This window comes from Pseudophryne corroboree, chromosome 1, assembly GCF_028390025.1.
Source record: "Pseudophryne corroboree isolate aPseCor3 chromosome 1, aPseCor3.hap2, whole genome shotgun sequence".
NCBI lineage: Eukaryota > Metazoa > Chordata > Amphibia > Anura > Myobatrachidae > Pseudophryne > Pseudophryne corroboree.
This window is the reverse complement of record NC_086444.1, coordinates 593017648-593036401: the sequence shown is the minus strand read 5'-3', so window position 1 is coordinate 593036401 and position 18754 is coordinate 593017648. Positions and strand designations below refer to the sequence as shown.

General features: G+C 49.8%; 1 protein-coding gene across 1 annotated transcript in view; it reads left to right on the top strand.

The window, feature by feature from the left end:
• Positions 1–15744, top strand: part of LOC135037288 (histone H3-like centromeric protein cpar-1) — a 273082-nt gene extending 257338 nt beyond the window's left edge. The window contains exon 8 of the mRNA XM_063954543.1: positions 15619–15744. Within this exon, the coding sequence (XP_063810613.1) occupies positions 15619–15744 (126 nt within the window). The remainder of the gene's footprint in view (positions 1–15618) is intronic.
• The last annotated feature ends 3010 nt before the right edge of the window (positions 15745–18754 follow it).

Here is an 18754-nt window from a genome sequence, read left to right as displayed (position 1 = left end):
GGGAAGGAAGTCGCCTGCAGTCTCAGGCACCCAGGACCAAAAGTCCTCCCCCGCCTCTACCAAGTCCACCGCATGACGCTGGAGCTCCCTTGGGGGAGTCCCTACCGGTGGGGGACAGTCTCCGATTCTTCAGTCAGGTCTGGGTTCGTTCCGCTCTGGATCCTTATGTTTTAGACATAGTGTCCCAAGGGTACAGACTGGAGTTTCAAGAGATGCCCCCCAACCGGTTTTTGTGTCGGCCTTGCCAGCTTCCCTTCCCGAAAGAGAGGTGGTAAGGGATGCGATACAAAAGTTGTGTCAACAGAGGGTTGTGGTGCCGGTTCCCCAGTCAGAATGGGGGAAAGGGTTCTGTTCAAGCCTCTTTGTGGTGCCGAAGCCGGACGGATCGGTCAGACCGATTCTGAACCTAAAATCTCTCAATCCATACTTGAAAACTTTCAAGTTCAAGATGGAGTCGCTTCGAGCGGTGATCTCCAGCCTCGAAGGGGGGGATTTTATGGCGTCGGTCGACATAAAGGATGCTTACTTGCACATCCCGATATTCCCTCCTCATCAGGCCTTCCTGAGGTTCGCGGTGCAGGACTGTCATTACCAATTTCAGGCGTTGCCGTTTGGGCTTTCCACGGCCCCAAGGGTTTTCACCAAGGTAATGGCGGAGATGATGGTCCTCCTTCGCAAGCAAGGGGTCACAATTATCCAATACTTGGACGATCTCCTGATAAAGGCGAGGTCCAAGGAACAGTTGTTGAGAAATGTGGATTTCTCCCTGTCGGTTCTGCGACATCACAGTTGGATTCTAAATTTGCCAAAGTTTCAGTTGATCCCGGCCACTCAGCTGCCCTTCCTGGGCATGATCCTAGACACGGAGATACAGAGAGTGTTTCTGCCAGAGGACAAAGCTCTGGAAATCCAGACCATGGTCAGGGAGCTTCTGAGGCCGACAAGTGTGTCGATTCATCAATGCACTCGGGTACTAGGGAAGATGGTTGCGGGTTACGAAGCCATTCCGTTTGGCAGGTTTCATGCCCGGGTGTTTCAGTGGGATCTGCTGAAATTATGGTCCGGGTCTCACCTGCACATGCACCGGAAAATAAGTCTATCTTCCAGGGCCAGGATTTCTCTCCTGTGGTGGCTGCAAGGCTCTCACCTTCTAGAGGGACGCCGATTCGGAATCCAGGACTGGGTCCTGCTGACAACATATGCAAGTCTCCGTGGCTGGGGAGCATTCACGCAAGTAAGAAATTTCCAGGGAAAATGTTCAAGCCAGGAATCTTGTCTCCACATAAATGTTCTCGAGTTGAGAGCCATTTACAATGGCCTGCTGCAAGCGAAGAACCTTCTTCAGGGTCTCCCTGTCCTGATCCAGTCAGACAACATAACAGTGGTGGCGTACGTAAACCGCCAAGACAGAACAAGGAGCAGCGCGGCAATGGCGGAAGCCACAAGAATCCTTCGCTGGGCGGAACAGCACGTGTTATAATGTTAGGTTCCTGGTGCTCAGAACAAGGGAGATGTTATGAAGTGAGTCCAGAGCACCAGGACGTAATGCTGGGAAAGGGGAATGGAAATGGAACAGCCCCCGGCGCCCTATCTCCGTTGTCTCGCCCGTGCTGTCAGCACACTCTTGCGAGACTATGGTTGCTTGAGCCCATGGCAGCCGCTTTGAAGGGCGGATTACGTCTGCCCAACTTCGATGCCCCCTCAGGTCTTAAAGAGAGACAAAGAGTGTACCGAGACAGGGTGATAACAAGGGGCCCTCTAACTGAAACAACCAAAGCCAGGGGCTACTAACTAGCCTAAAACTAAATGTATGTGCGGCTTGCCGCCAAAGGAAAAGAACAACAAAGGAAATGCTGACCACACACCGACACAATACTTTTGTGTACCGGCGGTGACAGCATAAGCAGAACCCTCTGCAAAACACCAGTAACAGAAATAATAACGGAATACAGCGGCCTAGGCCGACGGACGCGGCAGAGCCGCTACTCACGGAACCGGTACGAATGCTGGCAAACGGACAGGAATCTCCAATGCTGCCGACACAGACTCTCAGAACTGCAGGACAGGCAGAATCCCAAACGACAGACCGGTGGACACCAAGAAGCCAGAAACTTGACCAGGCACAGGCAAAGCCACTGGACTTCAGGACAGGAACACTTAACGGCAGGACACGGGATCAGACACAGGAATCGACACAGGGACTGACACAGGAATTCAGGAACTGGCAGGAACAAGCTCAGAACTCAAGCAGACTGGAAACATAGAAATATCACCAGCATCTGCGAACTGCACTGAGCCAGCATATAACAGAGAGGCCTAATTAATAATCTCATGCAGCTGCCCTGTTGCATGACTCCAAACTGACAAGATGCAATTAGCAGCCAGGTGAGGCTGAACACATGGGAACAAGCTGCAATTACACAGATTCACCAGCGGCAGCAACCAAGAGTATTCTAAAACAGAGCAACGGGAAATCCTGGCCTGCAAGACAACTTATAAACATAAAATACATAACTGACATGCAAAACAGGAATGAGCCACAGCCGTGGCTCATAACAGCACGTGAGCGCTCTGTCAGCAGTCTTCCTCCCGGACGTGGACAACTGGGAAGCAGACTTCCTCAGCAGACACGATCTCCATCCAGAGAGTGGGCTCTTCATCAAGAGGTATTTGCAGAAGTGACAAGGCGTTGGGGAATTCCACTGATAGACATGATGGCGTCTCGCCTCAACAAGAAGCTTCCGAGGTATTGTTCCAGGTCAAGGGACCCCCAAGCCAGTGCAGTGGACGCCCTGGTGACTCTGTGGGTGTTTCAGTCGGTGTATGTGTTCCCTCCGCTTCCTCTCATTTCAAAGGTGCTGAGGTTCGTATGTCGAACAAGGGTTCAGGCGATACTCGTCGTTCCAGATTGGCCACGGAGGGCCTGGTATCCGGATCTTCGGGAATTGCTAGTGGAAGATCCCTGGCCGCTTCCTCTAAGAGAGGACCTGTTACTGTAGGGGCCCTGCGTGTTTCCGGACTTACCGCGGCTGCGCTTGATGGCGTGGAAGTTGAGCGCCAAATCTTAGCTCGGAAAGGTATTCCCGGGGAGGTAATCCCCACTCTCCTTAAAGCTAGGGAGGAGGTTACGGCAAAACATCACCGTATTTGGAGAAAGTATGTTTCGTGGTGTGAAACCAAAGCAGCTCCTGCGGAGGAGTTTCACTTGGGTCGGTTTCTCCATTTTTTGCAGGCAGGCGTCGATGCAGGCCTGAAATTGGGTTCCATCAAAGTGCAGATTTCGCCTTTATCTATTTTCTTTCAGAAAGAATTGGCCGTCCTTCCAGAGGTTCAGACTTTCGTGAAGGGAGTGCTGCATATCCATCCTCCATTTGTGCCGCCGGTGGTGCCGTGGGATCTTGAAGTTGTCTTGCAGTTCCTTAGGTTTCACTGGCATGAACCTTTGCGTAAGGTTGAGTTAAAGTTTCTCACTTGGAAAGTGGTCATGCTTTTGGCTCTGGCGTCTGCCAGGTGAGTGTCAGAGTTGGCGGCCTTGTCTCACAAGAGCCCTTATTTGATTTTCCATTCGGATAGAGCGGAATTGAGGACTCGTCAACAATTTCTGCCGAAGGTGGTTTCCTCGTTTCACATTAACCAACCTATTGTGGTGCCTGTGGCTACGGAAGCCTTGGCTGATTCAAAGTCTCTAGATGTAGTCAGGGCTTTGAAAATGTATGTAGCCAGAACGGCTCGGGTGAGGAAAACAGAGGCGCTCTTTGTCCTCTATGCGGCCAACAAGGTTGGCGCTCCTGCTTCTAAGCAGACTATTGCACGCTGGATCTGTAATACGATTCAGCAGGCTCATTCTACGGCTGGATTGCCGTTACCGAAATCGGCTGCTATCACGGTTCCAAAGTCTCTTGATGTTGTAAGAGCTTTGAAAATTTATGACTGCCAGAACGGCTCTTACCAGGAAAACAGAGGCTTTGTTTGTCCTGTATGCTTCCAACAAGATTGGAAATCCTGCTTCTAAGCAGACTATTGCTCACTGGATTTGTTATACGATTCAGCAGCCTCATTCTTCGGCTGGGCTGCCGTTGCCGAAGTCAGTAAAGGCCCATTCTACCAGAAAAGTGGGCTCATCTTGGGCGGCTGCTCAAGGGGTCTCGGCTCTTCAGCTTTGCCGAGCAGCTACGTGGTCGGGTTCAAACACCTTTGCTAAGTTTTACAAGTTTGATACCCTGGCTGATGAGGAACTCATGTTTGCTCAATCGGTGCTGCAGAGTCGTCCGCACTCTCCCGCCCGTTCTGGAGCTTTGGTATAGACCCCATGGTCCTTTTGGAGTCCCCGGCATCCTCTAGGACGTAAGAGAAAATAGGATTTTAATACCTACCGGTAAATCCTTTTCTCAGTCCGTAGAGGATGCTGGGCGCCCATCCCAGTGCGGACTGTTCCTTGCAATTGTATTATTACTGGTTATATTTGATTACACGCGAGTTGTGTATTAATTATATTCAGCTTGTTGCTGTTGTTAATTCATACTGTTATCTGGTTTGCTGCTACTCCGGTTGCACGGTATGTTTGTGATGTGGGCTGGTCTGTTTCTCGCCCTTAGTTTAAACAAAAGTCCTTTCCTCAATGTCCGTCTCTCCTGGGCACAGTTCCTATAGCTGTGGTCTGGAGGAGGGGCATAGAGGGAGGGGCCAGTTCTCACCCAGTCAAAGTCTTTTTAGTGTGCTCAAGCTCCTGCGGATCCCGTCTATACCCCATTGTCCTTTTGGAGTCCCCAGCATCCTCTACGGACTAGGAGAAAAGGATTTACCGGTAGGTATTAAAATCCTATTTTTTATACTCCTTGTATACTCCTTGGATTGTGAGTCCATCTCGGAAATGATCTCTGTGATAAAGTTTGCGGATGATACCACTGTTTACTACTGCTTAGGCCTCATGAACACTTATCTCTCTTACAATAATTCATCTCGCAAAAGATAGTGGGTGGGATGTACCAACCTCTTGCGGTACATACCGCCACTTATGGCGCCGATAATAATCATATATATACTAACATATGCCATTAGTATTGGAAAGGCCATGGCCGCCGGTCCTTGGACTTCCCAGTTTATGACCCGGGCATCCACCTGCACATGCGCAGAGTGATGCCACTGCCACAGGGGATGCTACAGCATCAATGCGGAAAGAAACCCATAGGCTTCAATAGGGTAAAGTTTTTGCTGACATTACCTTCCACATCGGAAACCACATACATACGTACATAAATGTGTTATAACCACAAACCGTATGGGAAATGCTTAAAATATATATATATATATAGTGCCATTTTGGTGCTGTGTGTCAGAAAAAGAATTGGTGCCACCTCTCCTACCATATTTAAAATAGGCACAGTGCTCGCCAAAGACGCAGGGAAAAAATATAGGCACGTATCTTTATGGGGGAAGGGGCGTGGCCACATAATAGTCCCAAATTCACATTACACGTAGTGTCCTTATTCACATAACACAGTAGTACCCCTTATACATGTTACACCATGGTAGAGCTCCATATACACATTATGCCATGGTAGCGAACCTAATCCACATTATGCCAGGTAGAGCCCCTGATACACATTATGCCAGGTAGAGCGCACATTATGCCAGGTAGAGCCCCTGATACACATTATGCCAGGTAGAGACCTTGATACACATTATGCCAGGTAGAGCCCCTGATACACATTATGCCAGGTAGAGACCTTGATACACATTATGCCAGGTAGAGCCCATATTATGCCAAGTAGAGTCCCTGATACACAGAGTGAGAGAGAAAGAGTGTGTGTGTGTGTGTGTGTGTGTGTGTGTGTGTGTGTGTGTGTGTGTGTGTGTGTTTGTTTGTTCCCCCGGTTCCCCCAGAGGTAGAGCCCCTGATACATATTATTCCAGGTAGAGCCCACATTATGCCAGGTAGTTCCCCTGATACACATTATGCCAGGTAGAACCCACATTATGTCAGGTAGAGCCCCTGATACACATTATGCCAGGTAGAGCCCATATTATGCCAATTAGAGTCCCTGATGCACAGAGTGAGAAAGAGTGTGTGTGTGTGTGTGTGTGTGTGTGTGTGTGTGTGTGTGTGTGTGTGTTTGTTCGCCCCCTCCCCGGAGCACACATACTCACCTACCACACGCTACAGCAGCTAGGAGGGGTGGAGTGTACAATCAAAGAGCTGCAGCGCTGCCCGGCTACCACTCCATGTAACCCTGTGACAAGTAGCTGGTCTCTACTACAGCTACCTAGCGGCAGCACGACAAACCTTCTACATTGCAGCCCTGCGAGTGTTCCCGGCAGCTCTGCGCCCACGGTGCACTACATATGCACTGAGTGTCAGGTATTGCTGGCCCACACGTAGTTATGGCCCTGTGTGTGTGTGTATATATGTGTATATATATACATACACACACACACACACACACACACACACACACACACACACACACACAAACAGTATATATAAATAAACAGGAAAGCCCGGCACTCCACAATATGCAGTGTTCTACTTGCTGGGGTGTCCTCTTAGGTCTTTAGAGGTCCAATATATGTAAAAAATATATCAGGCGGCACTCGACAGGCTAAATCAACATACTTTCTCTGACGTCCTAGTGGATGCTGGGAACTCCGAAAGGACCATGGGGAATAGCGGCTCCGCAGGAGACTGGGCACAAAAGTAAATCTTTAGGACTACCTGGTGTGCACTGGCTCCTCCCCCTATGACCCTCCTCCAAGCCTCAGTTAGGTTTTTGTGCCCGAACAAGAAGGGTGCACACTAGGTGGCTCTCCTGAGCTGCTTTGTGAAAAAGTTTAAGTATAGGTTTTTTATTTTCAGTGAATCCTGCTGGCAACAGGTTCACTGCACCGAGGGACTAAGGGGAGAAGAAGCGAACTCACCTGCGTGCAGAGTGGATTGGGCTTCTTAGGCTACTGGACATTAGCTCCAGAGGGACGATCACAGGCCCAGCCATGGATGGGTCCCAGAGCCGCGCCGCCGGCCCCCTTACAGAGCCAGAAGACAGAAGAGGTCCGGGAAATCGGCGGCAGAAGACGTCCTGTCTTCAGTAAGGTAGCGCACAGCACCGCAGCTGTGCGCCATTGCTCTCAGCACACTTCACACTCCGGTCACTGAGGGTGCAGGGCGCTGGGGGGGGGGGCGCCCTAAAACGCAATAAAAACACCTTAGATGGCAAAAAATACATCACATATAGCTCCTGGGCTATATGGATGCATTTAACCCCTGCCAGTTTTTCCTTAAAAAAGCGGGAGAAAGGCTGCCGAGAAGGGGGCGGAGCCTATCTCCTCAGCACACAAGCGCCATTTTCCCTCACAGCTCCGCTGGAAGGACGTCTCCCTGACTCTCCCCTGCAGTCCTGCACTACAGAAACAGGGTAAAACAAGAGAGGGGGGGCACTAATTTGGCAGATAAATCAATACAGCAGCTATATAAGGGAAAAACACTTATATAAGGTTATCCCTGTATATATATAGCGCTCTGGTGTGTGCTGGCAAACTCTCCCTCTGTCTCCCCAAAGGGCTAGTGGGGTCCTGTCCTCTATCAGAGCATTCCCTGTGTGTGTGCTGTGTGTCGGTACGTTGTGTCGACATGTATGAGGAGGAAAATGGTATGGAGGCGGAGCAATTGCCTGTAATAGTGATGTCACCCCCTAGGGAGTCGACACCTGACTGGATGGTCTTATGGAAGGAATTACGTGATAGCGTCAGCACTTTACAAAAGACTGTTGACGACATGAGACAGCCGGCAAATCAGTTATTACCTGTACAGGCGTCTCAAACACCGTCAGGGGCTCTAAAGCGCCCGTTACCTCAGATGGTCGACACAGACACGGACACTGACTCCAGTGTCGACGGTGAGGAAACAAACGTGTTTTCCAGTAGGGCCACACGTTACATGATCACGGCAATGAAGGAGGTTTTGAACATTTCTGATACTACAAGTACCACAAAAAAGGGTATTATGTGGGGTGTGAAAAAACTACCCGTAGTTTTTCCTGAATCAGATGAATTAAATGAGGTGTGTGATGAAGCGTGGGTTTCCCCCGATAAAAAACTGCTAATTTCTAAAAAATTATTGGCATTATACCCTTTCCCGCCAGAGGTTAGGGCGCGTTGGGAAACACCCCCTAGGGTAGATAAGGCGCTCACACGCTTATCAAAACAAGTGGCGTTACCGTCTCCTGATACGGCCGCCCTCAAGGAGCCAGCTGATAGGAAGCTGGAAAATATCCTAAAAAGTATATACACACATACTGGTGTTATACTGCGACCAGCAATCGCCTCAGCCTGGATGTGCAGTGCTGGGGTGGCTTGGTCGGATTCCCTGACTGAAAATATTGATACCCTGGACAGGGACAGTATATTATTGACTATAGAGCATTTAAAGGATGCATTTCTATATATGCGAGATGCACAGAGGGATATTTGCACTCTGGCATCAAGAGTAAGTGCGCTGTCCATTTCTGCCAGAAGAGGGTTATGGACGCGACAGTGGTCAGGTGATGCGGATTCCAAACGGCATATGGAAGTATTGCCGTATAAAGGGGAGGAGTTATTTGGGGTCGGTCTATCGGACCTGGTGGCCACGGCAACGGCTGGGAAATCCACCTTTTTACCCCAGGTCACCTCTCAGCAGAAAAAGACACCGTCTTTTCAGGCTCAGTCCTTTCGTCCCCATAAGGGCAAGCGGGCAAAAGGCCACTCATATTTGCCCCGGGGCAGAGGAAGGGGAAAAAGACTGCAGCAGGCAGCCTCTTCCCAGGAACAGAAGCCCTCCCCCGCTTCTGCCAAGTCCTCAGCATGACGCTGGGGCCTTACAAGCGGACTCAGGCACGGTGGGGGGTCGTCTCAAGAATTTCAGCGCGCAGTGGGCTCACTCGCAAGTGGACCCCTGGATCCTGCAGGTAGTATCTCAGGGGTACAAATTGGAATTCGAGACGTCTCCCCCTCGCCGGTTCCTGAAGTCTGCTTTACCAACGTCTCCCTCCGACAGGGAGGCGGTATTGGAAGCCATTTACAAGCTGTATTACCAGCAGGTGATAATCAAGGTACCCCTCCTACAACAGGGAAAGGGGTATTATTCCACGCTGTTTGTGGTACCGAAGCCGGACGGCTCGGTGAGACCTATTTTAAATCTGAAATCCTTGAACACTTACATACAAAGGTTCAAATTCAAGATGGAGTCACTCAGAGCAGTGATAGCGAACCTGGAAGAAGGGGACTATATGGTGTCTCTGGACATCAAGGATGCTTACCTCCATGTCCCAATTTGCCCTTCTCACCAAGCGTACCTCAGGTTTGTGGTACAGAACTGTCACTATCAGTTTCAGACGCTGCCGTTTGGATTGTCCACGGCACCCCGGGTCTTTACCAAGGTAATGGCCGAAATGATGATTCTTCTTCGAAGAAAAGGCGTCTTAATTATCCCTTACTTGGACGATCTCCTGATAAGGGCAAGGTCCAGGGAACAGTTAGAGGTCGGAGTAGCACTATCTCAAGTAGTACTACGACAGCACGGGTGGATTCTAAATATTCCAAAATCGCAGCTGATTCCGACGACATGTCTGCTGTTCCTAGGGATGATTCTGGACACAGTCCAGAAAAAGGTGTTTCTCCCGGAGGAGAAAGCCAGGGAGTTATCCGAGCTAGTCAGGAACCTCCTAAAACCAGGCCAAGTGTCAGTGCATCAATTCACAAGGGTCCTGGGAAAAATGGTGGCTTCTTACGAAGCTATTCCATTCGGCAAATTCCACGCAAGAACTTTTCAGTGGGATCTGCTGGACAAATGGTCCGGATCGCATCTTCAGATGCATCAGCGGATAACCCTGTCTCCAAGGACAAGAGTGTCTCTCCTGTGGTGGTTGCAGAGTACTCATCTTCTAGAGGGCCGCAGATTCGGCATTCAGGACTGGGTCCTGGTGACCACGGATGCCAGCCTGAGAGGCTGGGGCGCAGTCACACAGGGAAGAAATTTCCAGGGCTTGTGGTCAAGCATGGAAACGTCATTTCACATAAAAATCCTGGAACTAAGGGCCATTTACAATGCCCTAAGTCAAGCAAGGCCTCTGCTTCAGGGTCAGCCGGTGTTGATCCAGTCGGACAACATCACGGCAGTCGCCCACGTAAACAGACAGGGCGGCACAAGAAGCAGGAGGGCAATGGCAGAAGTTGCAAGGATTCTTCGCTGGGCGGAAAATCATGTGATAGCACTGTCAGCAGTGTTCATTCCGGGAGTGGACAACTGGGAAGCAGACTTCCTCAGCAGACACGACCTCCACCCGGGGGAGTGGGGACTTCACCCAGAAGTCTTCCACATGATTGTGAACCGTTGGGAAAAACCAAAGGTGGACATGATGGCGTCCCGCCTCAACAAAAAACTAGACAGATATTGCGCCAGGTCAAGGGACCCTCAGGCAATAGCTGTGGACGCTCTGGTAACACCGTGGGTGTACCAGTCAGTGTATGTGTTCCCTCCTCTGCCTCTCATACCCAAGGTACTGAGAATCATAAGAAGGAGAGGAGTAAGGACTATACTCGTGGCTCCGGATTGGCCAAGAAGGACTTGGTACCCGGAACTTCAAGAGATGCTCACGGAGGACCCGTGGCCTCTACCTCTAAGAAAGGACCTGCTCCAGCAGGGACCCTGTCTGTTCCAAGACTTACCGCGGCTGCGTTTGACGGCATGGCGGTTGAACGCCGGATCCTGAAGGAAAAAGGCATTCCGGATGAAGTCATCCCTACCCTGATCAAAGCCAGGAAGGATGTAACCGTGCAACATTATCACCGTATTTGGCGTAAATATGTTGCGTGGTGCGAGGCCAGGAAGGCCCCTACAGAGGAATTTCAACTGGGTCGTTTCCTGCATTTCCTGCAAACAGTACTGTCTATGGGCCTAAAATTAGGGTCCATTAAGGTTCAAATTTCGGCCCTGTCGATTTTCTTCCAGAAAGAACTGGCTTCAGTTCCTGAAGTTCAGACGTTTGTCAAGGGGGTACTGCATATACAGCCTCCTTTTGTGCCTCCAGTGGCACCTTGGGATCTCAATGTAGTTTTGGGGTTCCTAAAATCACATTGGTTTGAACCACTCACCACTGTGGACTTAAAATATCTCACATGGAAAGTGGTAATGCTGTTAGCCCTGGCTTCAGCCAGGCGTGTCTCAGAATTGGCGGCTTTATCCTATAAAAGCCCTTACCTAATTTTTCATACGGACAGGGCAGAATTGAGGACTCGTCCTCAATTTCTCCCTAAGGTGGTTTCAGCGTTTCACTTAAACCAGCCTATTGTGGTACCTGCGGCTACTAGGGACTTGGAGGACTCCAAGTTGCTGGACATAGTCAGGGCCCTGAAAATATATGTTTCCAGGACGGCTGGAGTCAGAAAATCTGACTCGCTGTTTATCCTGTATGCACCCAACAAGCTGGGTGCTCCTGCTTCTAAGCAGACTATTGCTCGTTGGATTTGTAGTACAATTCAGCTTGCACATTCTGTGGCAGGCCTGCCACAGCCAAAATCTGTAAAAGCCCATTCCACAAGGAAGGTGGGCTCATCTTGGGCGGCTGCCCGAGGGGTCTCGGCTTTACAACTTTGCCGAGCAGCTACTTGGTCAGGGGCAAACACGTTTGCTAAATTCTACAAATTTGATACCCTGGCTGAGGAGGACCTGGAGTTCTCTCATTCGGTGCTGCAGAGTCATCCGCACTCTCCCGCCCGTTTGGGAGCTTTGGTATAATCCCCATGGTCCTTTCGGAGTTCCCAGCATCCACTAGGACGTCAGAGAAAATAAGAATTTACTTACCGATAATTCTATTTCTCATAGTCCGTAGTGGATGCTGGGCACCCATCCCAAGTGCGGATTGTCTGCAATACTTGTACATAGTTATTGTTACAAAAATCGGGTTATTATTGTTGTGAGCCATCTTTTCGGAGGCTCCTCTGTTATCATGCTGTTAACTGGGTTCAGATCACAGGTTGTACGGTGTGATTGGTGTGGCTGGTATGAGTCTTACCCGGGATTCAAAATCCTTCCTTATTGTGTACGCTCGTCCGGGCACAGTATCCTAACTGAGGCTTGGAGGAGGGTCATAGGGGGAGGAGCCAGTGCACACCAGGTAGTCCTAAAGCTTTTACTTTTGTGCCCAGTCTCCTGCGGAGCCGCTATTCCCCATGGTCCTTTCGGAGTTCCCAGCATCCACTACGGACTATGAGAAATAGAATTATCGGTAAGTAAATTCTTATTTTAATGCTGGGCCATATATATATATATATATATATATATATACACACATATATACATATGTAACCTATTAATCAGGCACTCCCATGCAATAGTGTTCAGAGTTTGTGTGCTCGTGCTGTATAAAAATAGTACTTCTGTTGCTGTAAATAGAAATCTGCATGTCACTCCATAGATAAAATTAATCCTGCTTTATTGAAAAATGGTTACAATGCTAGAAAGGTTCTAAATCATATTAAATATGCAGCATCTGCCGTATGCCGACGGCTCGTTTACGGACCTGTTTAGGTCCCGTCATCATGACTTTCCCTTTGCCCTTTCCTCCTCCAGGAAAAGCAAAAGGTCAGGCGTACCCAAAGCAAACTCGTGCTTACAGACCTGCCAAGCCCAGACCGAATCGTGACTGGGTCGCCCATCGGCCAGCCTCCAAAACCGACAGCCTGTCGCATGACAGGGCGGGCCTCCCTCTGGGGGATCTGGAGTACCTGAGGTTTGCGGTGGGCAACCTTAATTACCAATTTTGGGCGTTACCCTTTGGTTTGACAACGGCTCCCCAATTTTTCACCAAAATAATGGCGGTCATGACGGCTACACTCCGCCGTCAAGGGGTCAGGATCCTACCGTATTCCCCAGAACTTCTCCTGTGTCATCTCGATCTGATGGTCCAGTGCATGAAAGCCCACGGGTGGCTGATCAACTGGAAGAAATCCTCCATGGTTCCTGCTCGGAGCATGTTGCATCTGGGAGCGTTATTGGACTCACAACCAACAGTTGTCCCTGTCTCAGGAGACAGTTCTGAAGCTTCAGGACAGGATTTGATGCTTCCTATCTCGTTCGCAAGTGCCGATACATTCGACAATGCAATGCTAGGTCTCATGGTGTCGGATTTCGACATGGTGAAGTATGCTCAGTTCATTTCTCGCCCTCTGCAGAAGTTAATTCTGGCCAAGTGGGACGGCCCGCCTCACCGGAACAGATCTCACATGATCTCATTGTCTCCAGAGGTCCGCCTGTCACTGAGCTGGTGGCTGCAGGACCTATAATTGAGCGAGGGCCGTGCCTTCTGGATATCCGACTGGGTGTTTCTGACGCTTGAGGTGTGGTGTTGGAACAACACTCTCTTCAAGGTCGGTGGACAAAGGAGGAGTCTCCCAATATATATTCTGGAACTTCGGGCAGTGTTCAATGCGTTGACAATGGCCCAGCATCTAATACAGAATAGACCTGTTCAAGTACAATCGGACAACGCCACCATGGTGGCGTACATCAATCATCAAGGCGGCACTCGAAGCCGAATGGCAATGAGGGAAGTATCACAGATTCTTCAGTGGGCAGAACGCTATCTGCCAGCCATATCCACAGTGTTCATTCCGGGCGTCCTGCACTGGGAAGCGGACTATCTTAGTCATCAGGATGTACATGCAGGAGAGTGGAGCCTCCATCCGGAGGTGTTTCAACTTATCGTGGACATGTGGGGCCTTCCAGATGTGGATCTGATGGCGTCTCGACAGAATCACAAGGTTCCGGTCTTCGGAGCAAGGACAAGGGACCCTCAAGCTGCGTTCATGGACGCTCTGGCAATTCCATGGAACTTTCAGCTACCGTCCATTTTCCCTCCAGTGTTACTCCTGCCCAGAGTAAAACGGAAGTTCAAGCAAGAAGGAAACATGCTTCTGGTCGCTCCAGCATGGCCCAGATGGCACTGGTTCGCCGATCTACTGGGTCTCTCATGGGATCGTCCCCTTCTACTTACACAACAACCAGACCTCCTTGTTCAGGGCCCTTGTGTTTACCAGGATTTGGTCCGTCTGGCTTTGACGGCATGGCCCTTGAGGCTTCCGTCCTGAGGGCCAGGGGTTTTTCTGAGGCGGTCGTTCAAACTATGTTGAAGGTCCATAAGCCGGCTTCTGCTTGGATTTACCATAGGGTCTGGAATGCTTACTTTACTTGGCGTGCGTCTCACATTCATGACGTTTTTAAGTTTAGTACGGCCAAACTGTTGGCCTGTCTACAACAGGGCCTGGACTTAGGCCTGCGTCTGGCCTCCCTCAAGGTTCACATTTCTGCCTTGTCGGTTTGGTTTCAGAGAAAGATTGCCACCCTACCTGATGTCCATACATTCACTCAGGGTGTGTTGAGGATTCAGCCTCATTATGTGCCACCTGTGGCCCCTTGGGACCTGTTGGTGGTTTTGGAGGCCTTGCAAGTGTCTCCCTTTGAGCCAGTTGCCTCTGCTGACCTTACGTGGCTTTCCATTAAGGTCCTGTTCTTGCTGGCTATTGCTTCAGCTAGAAGAGTCTCGGACTTGGATGTCTTATCCTGCAAGTCTCCCGATTTGATTTTTCACGTGACCGGGCGGTTCTTCGAACGCGACTGGGTTATTTACCCAAGGTGGTGTCTTCCTTCCACCTTAACCAGGAGATTGTGGGTCCAGCCTTTAATTCTCCTGAGTTGTCTCCCAAAAAACGGTCTTTGGATGTGGTACGTGCTCTCCGTATCTATGTAAAGAGATCTTCCTCCGTTAGGAAATCTGTTTCTCTTTTTGTATTGTTTGGCTTTCACAAACATGGCTGGCCTGCTTCCAAGCAGACTTTGGCCAGATAGATTAGAATGATGATTGCACATGCTTATGTACAGCTTGGTCGTCTGGTTCCTGCTACAATTAAAGCCCATTCTACTCGGTCGGTTGGACCTTCTTGGGCGGCCCCCCGTGGTGCGACCCTTGAACATTTGTTCAAGGCGACTACGTGGTCCTCGTGGACAATGTTTATTAGGCTCTGTGCCTTCTATACCGCCGCTTCCCAGGATGTTTCCTTTGGACGCTGGATTATTATGCTCGCTACAGTGCGTCCCCTCCCATAAGGAACTGCTTTAGGACATCCCCGATGTTAATCCTTGTGGAGCCCAGTGTACCCCGCAGCAGAAAACGAGATTTATGGTAAGAACTTACCGTTGTTAAATCTCTTTCTGCGAGTTACACTGGGCTCCACAAGGCGCCCACCCTGACGCACTTATCTTCTTTGGGTTGGTATTAGCATAGCCGCTGACAAACTCTCCTGCAGTGAGTGTGTGGTGTAATTGGCTACGAGCAATTGTTGTCTCTGGTACCTGCTACTGCATTAGACTGGTTAACGAAACTGAGCTCCTGTGCATGGAGGCGGGGTGATATAGGAGGCGGCGCTATGCATCTTGGGAAGAAAGTCAAAGCTTTGAGCCTGTTGGTGCCCCGGATCAAGATCCTACTCTACACCCCGATGTTAATCCTTGTGGAGCCCAGTGTACCTCGCAGAAAGAGATTTAACACCAGTAAGTTCTTACCATAAATCTTGTTTTTTATGTTTTTTTAGGTGAGAGAAATCTGCATGGAACTTTCCCCACGCAAGCCACTCTCCTGGCAAAGCAAAGCTCTCATGGCATTACAGGAGGTCAGCATTAGTATCAGTGTAAATGCTCACTGCATTCTGTTTGGTTAATCTTAGAATTGTGGCTCATACGCTAAGATCTAGTACGTCCGGTCGCCAAAGAGCTCACAGAGCTGTGTTATGTCGTAGTGACTGTGAGAGAATCTGTTTTCCTTGCAGTAATTCGAAATGGTGAATACTGTCGGCCATAGGGGATGTAGTTATGTGCAACAATACCGACGTCACCCATACCCAACCCGGCCATAGCTATAGATATGGTGCATGGTACTGCTAATCTATTGGGCTTATTCTGAGTGGCAAGCAAAGTGGCTATAGTGGCCGGCAGCTGCATAAGTCCGATATACTACTCTATGATGTGAATATTCGTTCCACTAATGCAGGAAGTTGTGCCCGTGCCACATAAGTCCCGCCTCAAAGCACCCTATTTCATGGCAAGACCTATCTGGGCAAGTTGCATCAGACTACGGATGGGCATGTGCAACAATGTCACTTGTGTGCAATAACTAATTGCAAAGAGAGATCTGTGCGACAATGTGTTTGTAGCCATGGTCTGTATTACCCCCACTGATATTACACATAAATACCCTGGTTCTTACCCTTTTCTGCCGCCCATTGATTGGTATTACCCACATTAATATGACACAATTATCGTGGTAGGCAATCTGCGGCACACAGCTGCGGTGGAACTACATAACCCACGTTTTTAGTAGGCCCTAACAGCAAAACTGTGGCAGAGCAAGCTACGATGTGTATTTCCACAGCAGCTGGAGTGCCACAGGTTCCCTGCCTCTGACATAAGTACTGCCCAGCTCTAGCCCAGTCTGCATTACTCCCAAAAGCGTGTTATGTGTTGCTTGAATTATACCCGTGGCCATAAAATAAATAAATATATATATATATATATATTAAAATGGCCCAGCTTTACCCCCACACTGCTTCCCAATAACCTATTTCACTTCCTGTGACACACATAATGCCCCAGCTCTGCCCCCCCCCCCCCCCCCCCCCTTCCCGACTGCTTCCCAATAACCTGTATTTCTCTGACGTCCTAGTGGATGCTGGGAACTCCGTAAGGACCATGGGGATTAGCGGCTCCGCAGGAGACTGGGCACAAAAGTAAAGCTTTAGGACTACCTGGTGTGCACTGGCTCCTCCCCCTATGACCCTCCTCCAAGCCCCAGTTAGATTTTTGTGCCCGGCCGAGAAGGGTGCACACTAGGGGCTCTCCTGAGCTTCTTAGTGAAAGTTTAGTTTTAGTTTTTTTATTTTCAGTGAGATCTGCTGGCAACAGGCTCACTGCATCGAGGATCTAAGGGGAGAAGAAGCGAACCTGCCTGCTTGCAGCCAGCTTGGGCTTCTTAGGCTACTGGACACCATTAGCTCCAGAGGGACCGAACACAGGCCCAGCCTCGGAGCTCGGTCCCAGAGCCGCGCCGCCGGCCCCCTTACAGAGCCAGAAGCAAGAAGAGGTCCGGAAAAATCGTCGGCAGAAGACATCTGTCTTCAACAAGGTAGCGCACAGCACTGCAGCTGTGCGCCATTGTTACTCAGGCACACTTCACACTTCGGTCACTGAGGGTGCAGGGCGCTAGGGGGGGGCGCCCTGAGCAGCAATGTAAACGCCTTGGCTGGCATAAATACACCACATATAACCCCCAGGGCTATATGGATGTATTTTAACCCCTGCCAGAACTCACCAAAAAGCGGGAGAAAAGGCCGCCGAGAAGGGGGCGGAGCCTATCTCCTCAGCACACGGGCGCCATTTTCCATCACAGCTCTGCTGGAAGGACGTCTCCCTGACTCTCCCCTGCAGTCCTGCACTACAGAAAAGGGTAAAAAAGAGAGGGGGGCACTAATTTGGCGCAGTTTTAATACTAACAGCAGCTATAAAGGGAAAAGCACATTTTATAGTGGTATTCCTGTCTATATATAGCGCTCTGGTGTGTGCTGGCATACTCTCCCTCTGTCTCCCCAAGGGGCTAGTGGGGTCCTGTCCTCTATCAGAGCATTCCCTGTGTGTGTGCGGTGTGTCGGTACGATTGTGTCGACATGTTTGAGGAGGAAAATGAGATGGAGGCGGAGCAATTGCCTATTATAGAGTTGTCACCCCCTAGGGCAGGCATTCCCAACCACGGTCCTCGAGGCACACTAACAGTGCAGGTTTTAGTGATATCCAGGCTTCAGCACAGGTGACTTAATTAGTAGCTCAGTTATTTTGATTTAACCATCTGTGCTGCAGCCTGGATATCACTAAAACCTGCACTGTTGGTGTGCCTTGAGGACCGTGGTTGGGAATGCCTGCCCTAGGGAGTCGACACCTGAGTGGATGAGCTTATGGAAGGAATTGCGTGACAGTGTCAGCTCTTTACGACAGACAGTTGACGACATGAGACAGCCGGCTACTCAGCTTGTGCCTGTCCAGGGGTCTCAAACGCCATCAGGGGCTTTAAAACGCCCGTTACCTCAAATGGCAGACACAGACACGGATACTGACTCCAATGTCGATGATGAGGAGACAAACGTGACTTCCACTAGGGCCACACGTTACATGATTGAAGCAATGAAAAATGTATTGCATATCTCTGATAATACAAGTACCACTAAAAAGGGTATTATGTTTGGTGAGAAAAAACTGCCTGTAGTTTTTCCTGTATCCGAGGAATTAAATGAAGTGTGTGATGAGGCGTGGGTTTCCCCCGATAAAAAACTGATAATTCCTAAAAATAAGAATTTACTCACCGGTAATTCTATTTCTCGTAGTCCGTAGTGGATGCTGGGAACTTCGTAAGGACCATGGGGAATAGCGGGCTCCGAAGGAGGCTGGGCACTCTAGAAAGATCTTAGACTACCTGGTGTGCACTGGCTCCTCCCACTATGACCCTCCTCCAAGCCTCAGTTAGGATACTGTGCCCGGACGAGCGTACACAATAAGGAAGGATTTTGAATCCCGGGTAAGACTCATACCAGCCACACCAATCACACCGTACAACTCGTGATATGAAACCCAGTTAACAGTATGAAACAACAGAGCCTCTCAACAGATGGCTCAACAATAACCCGA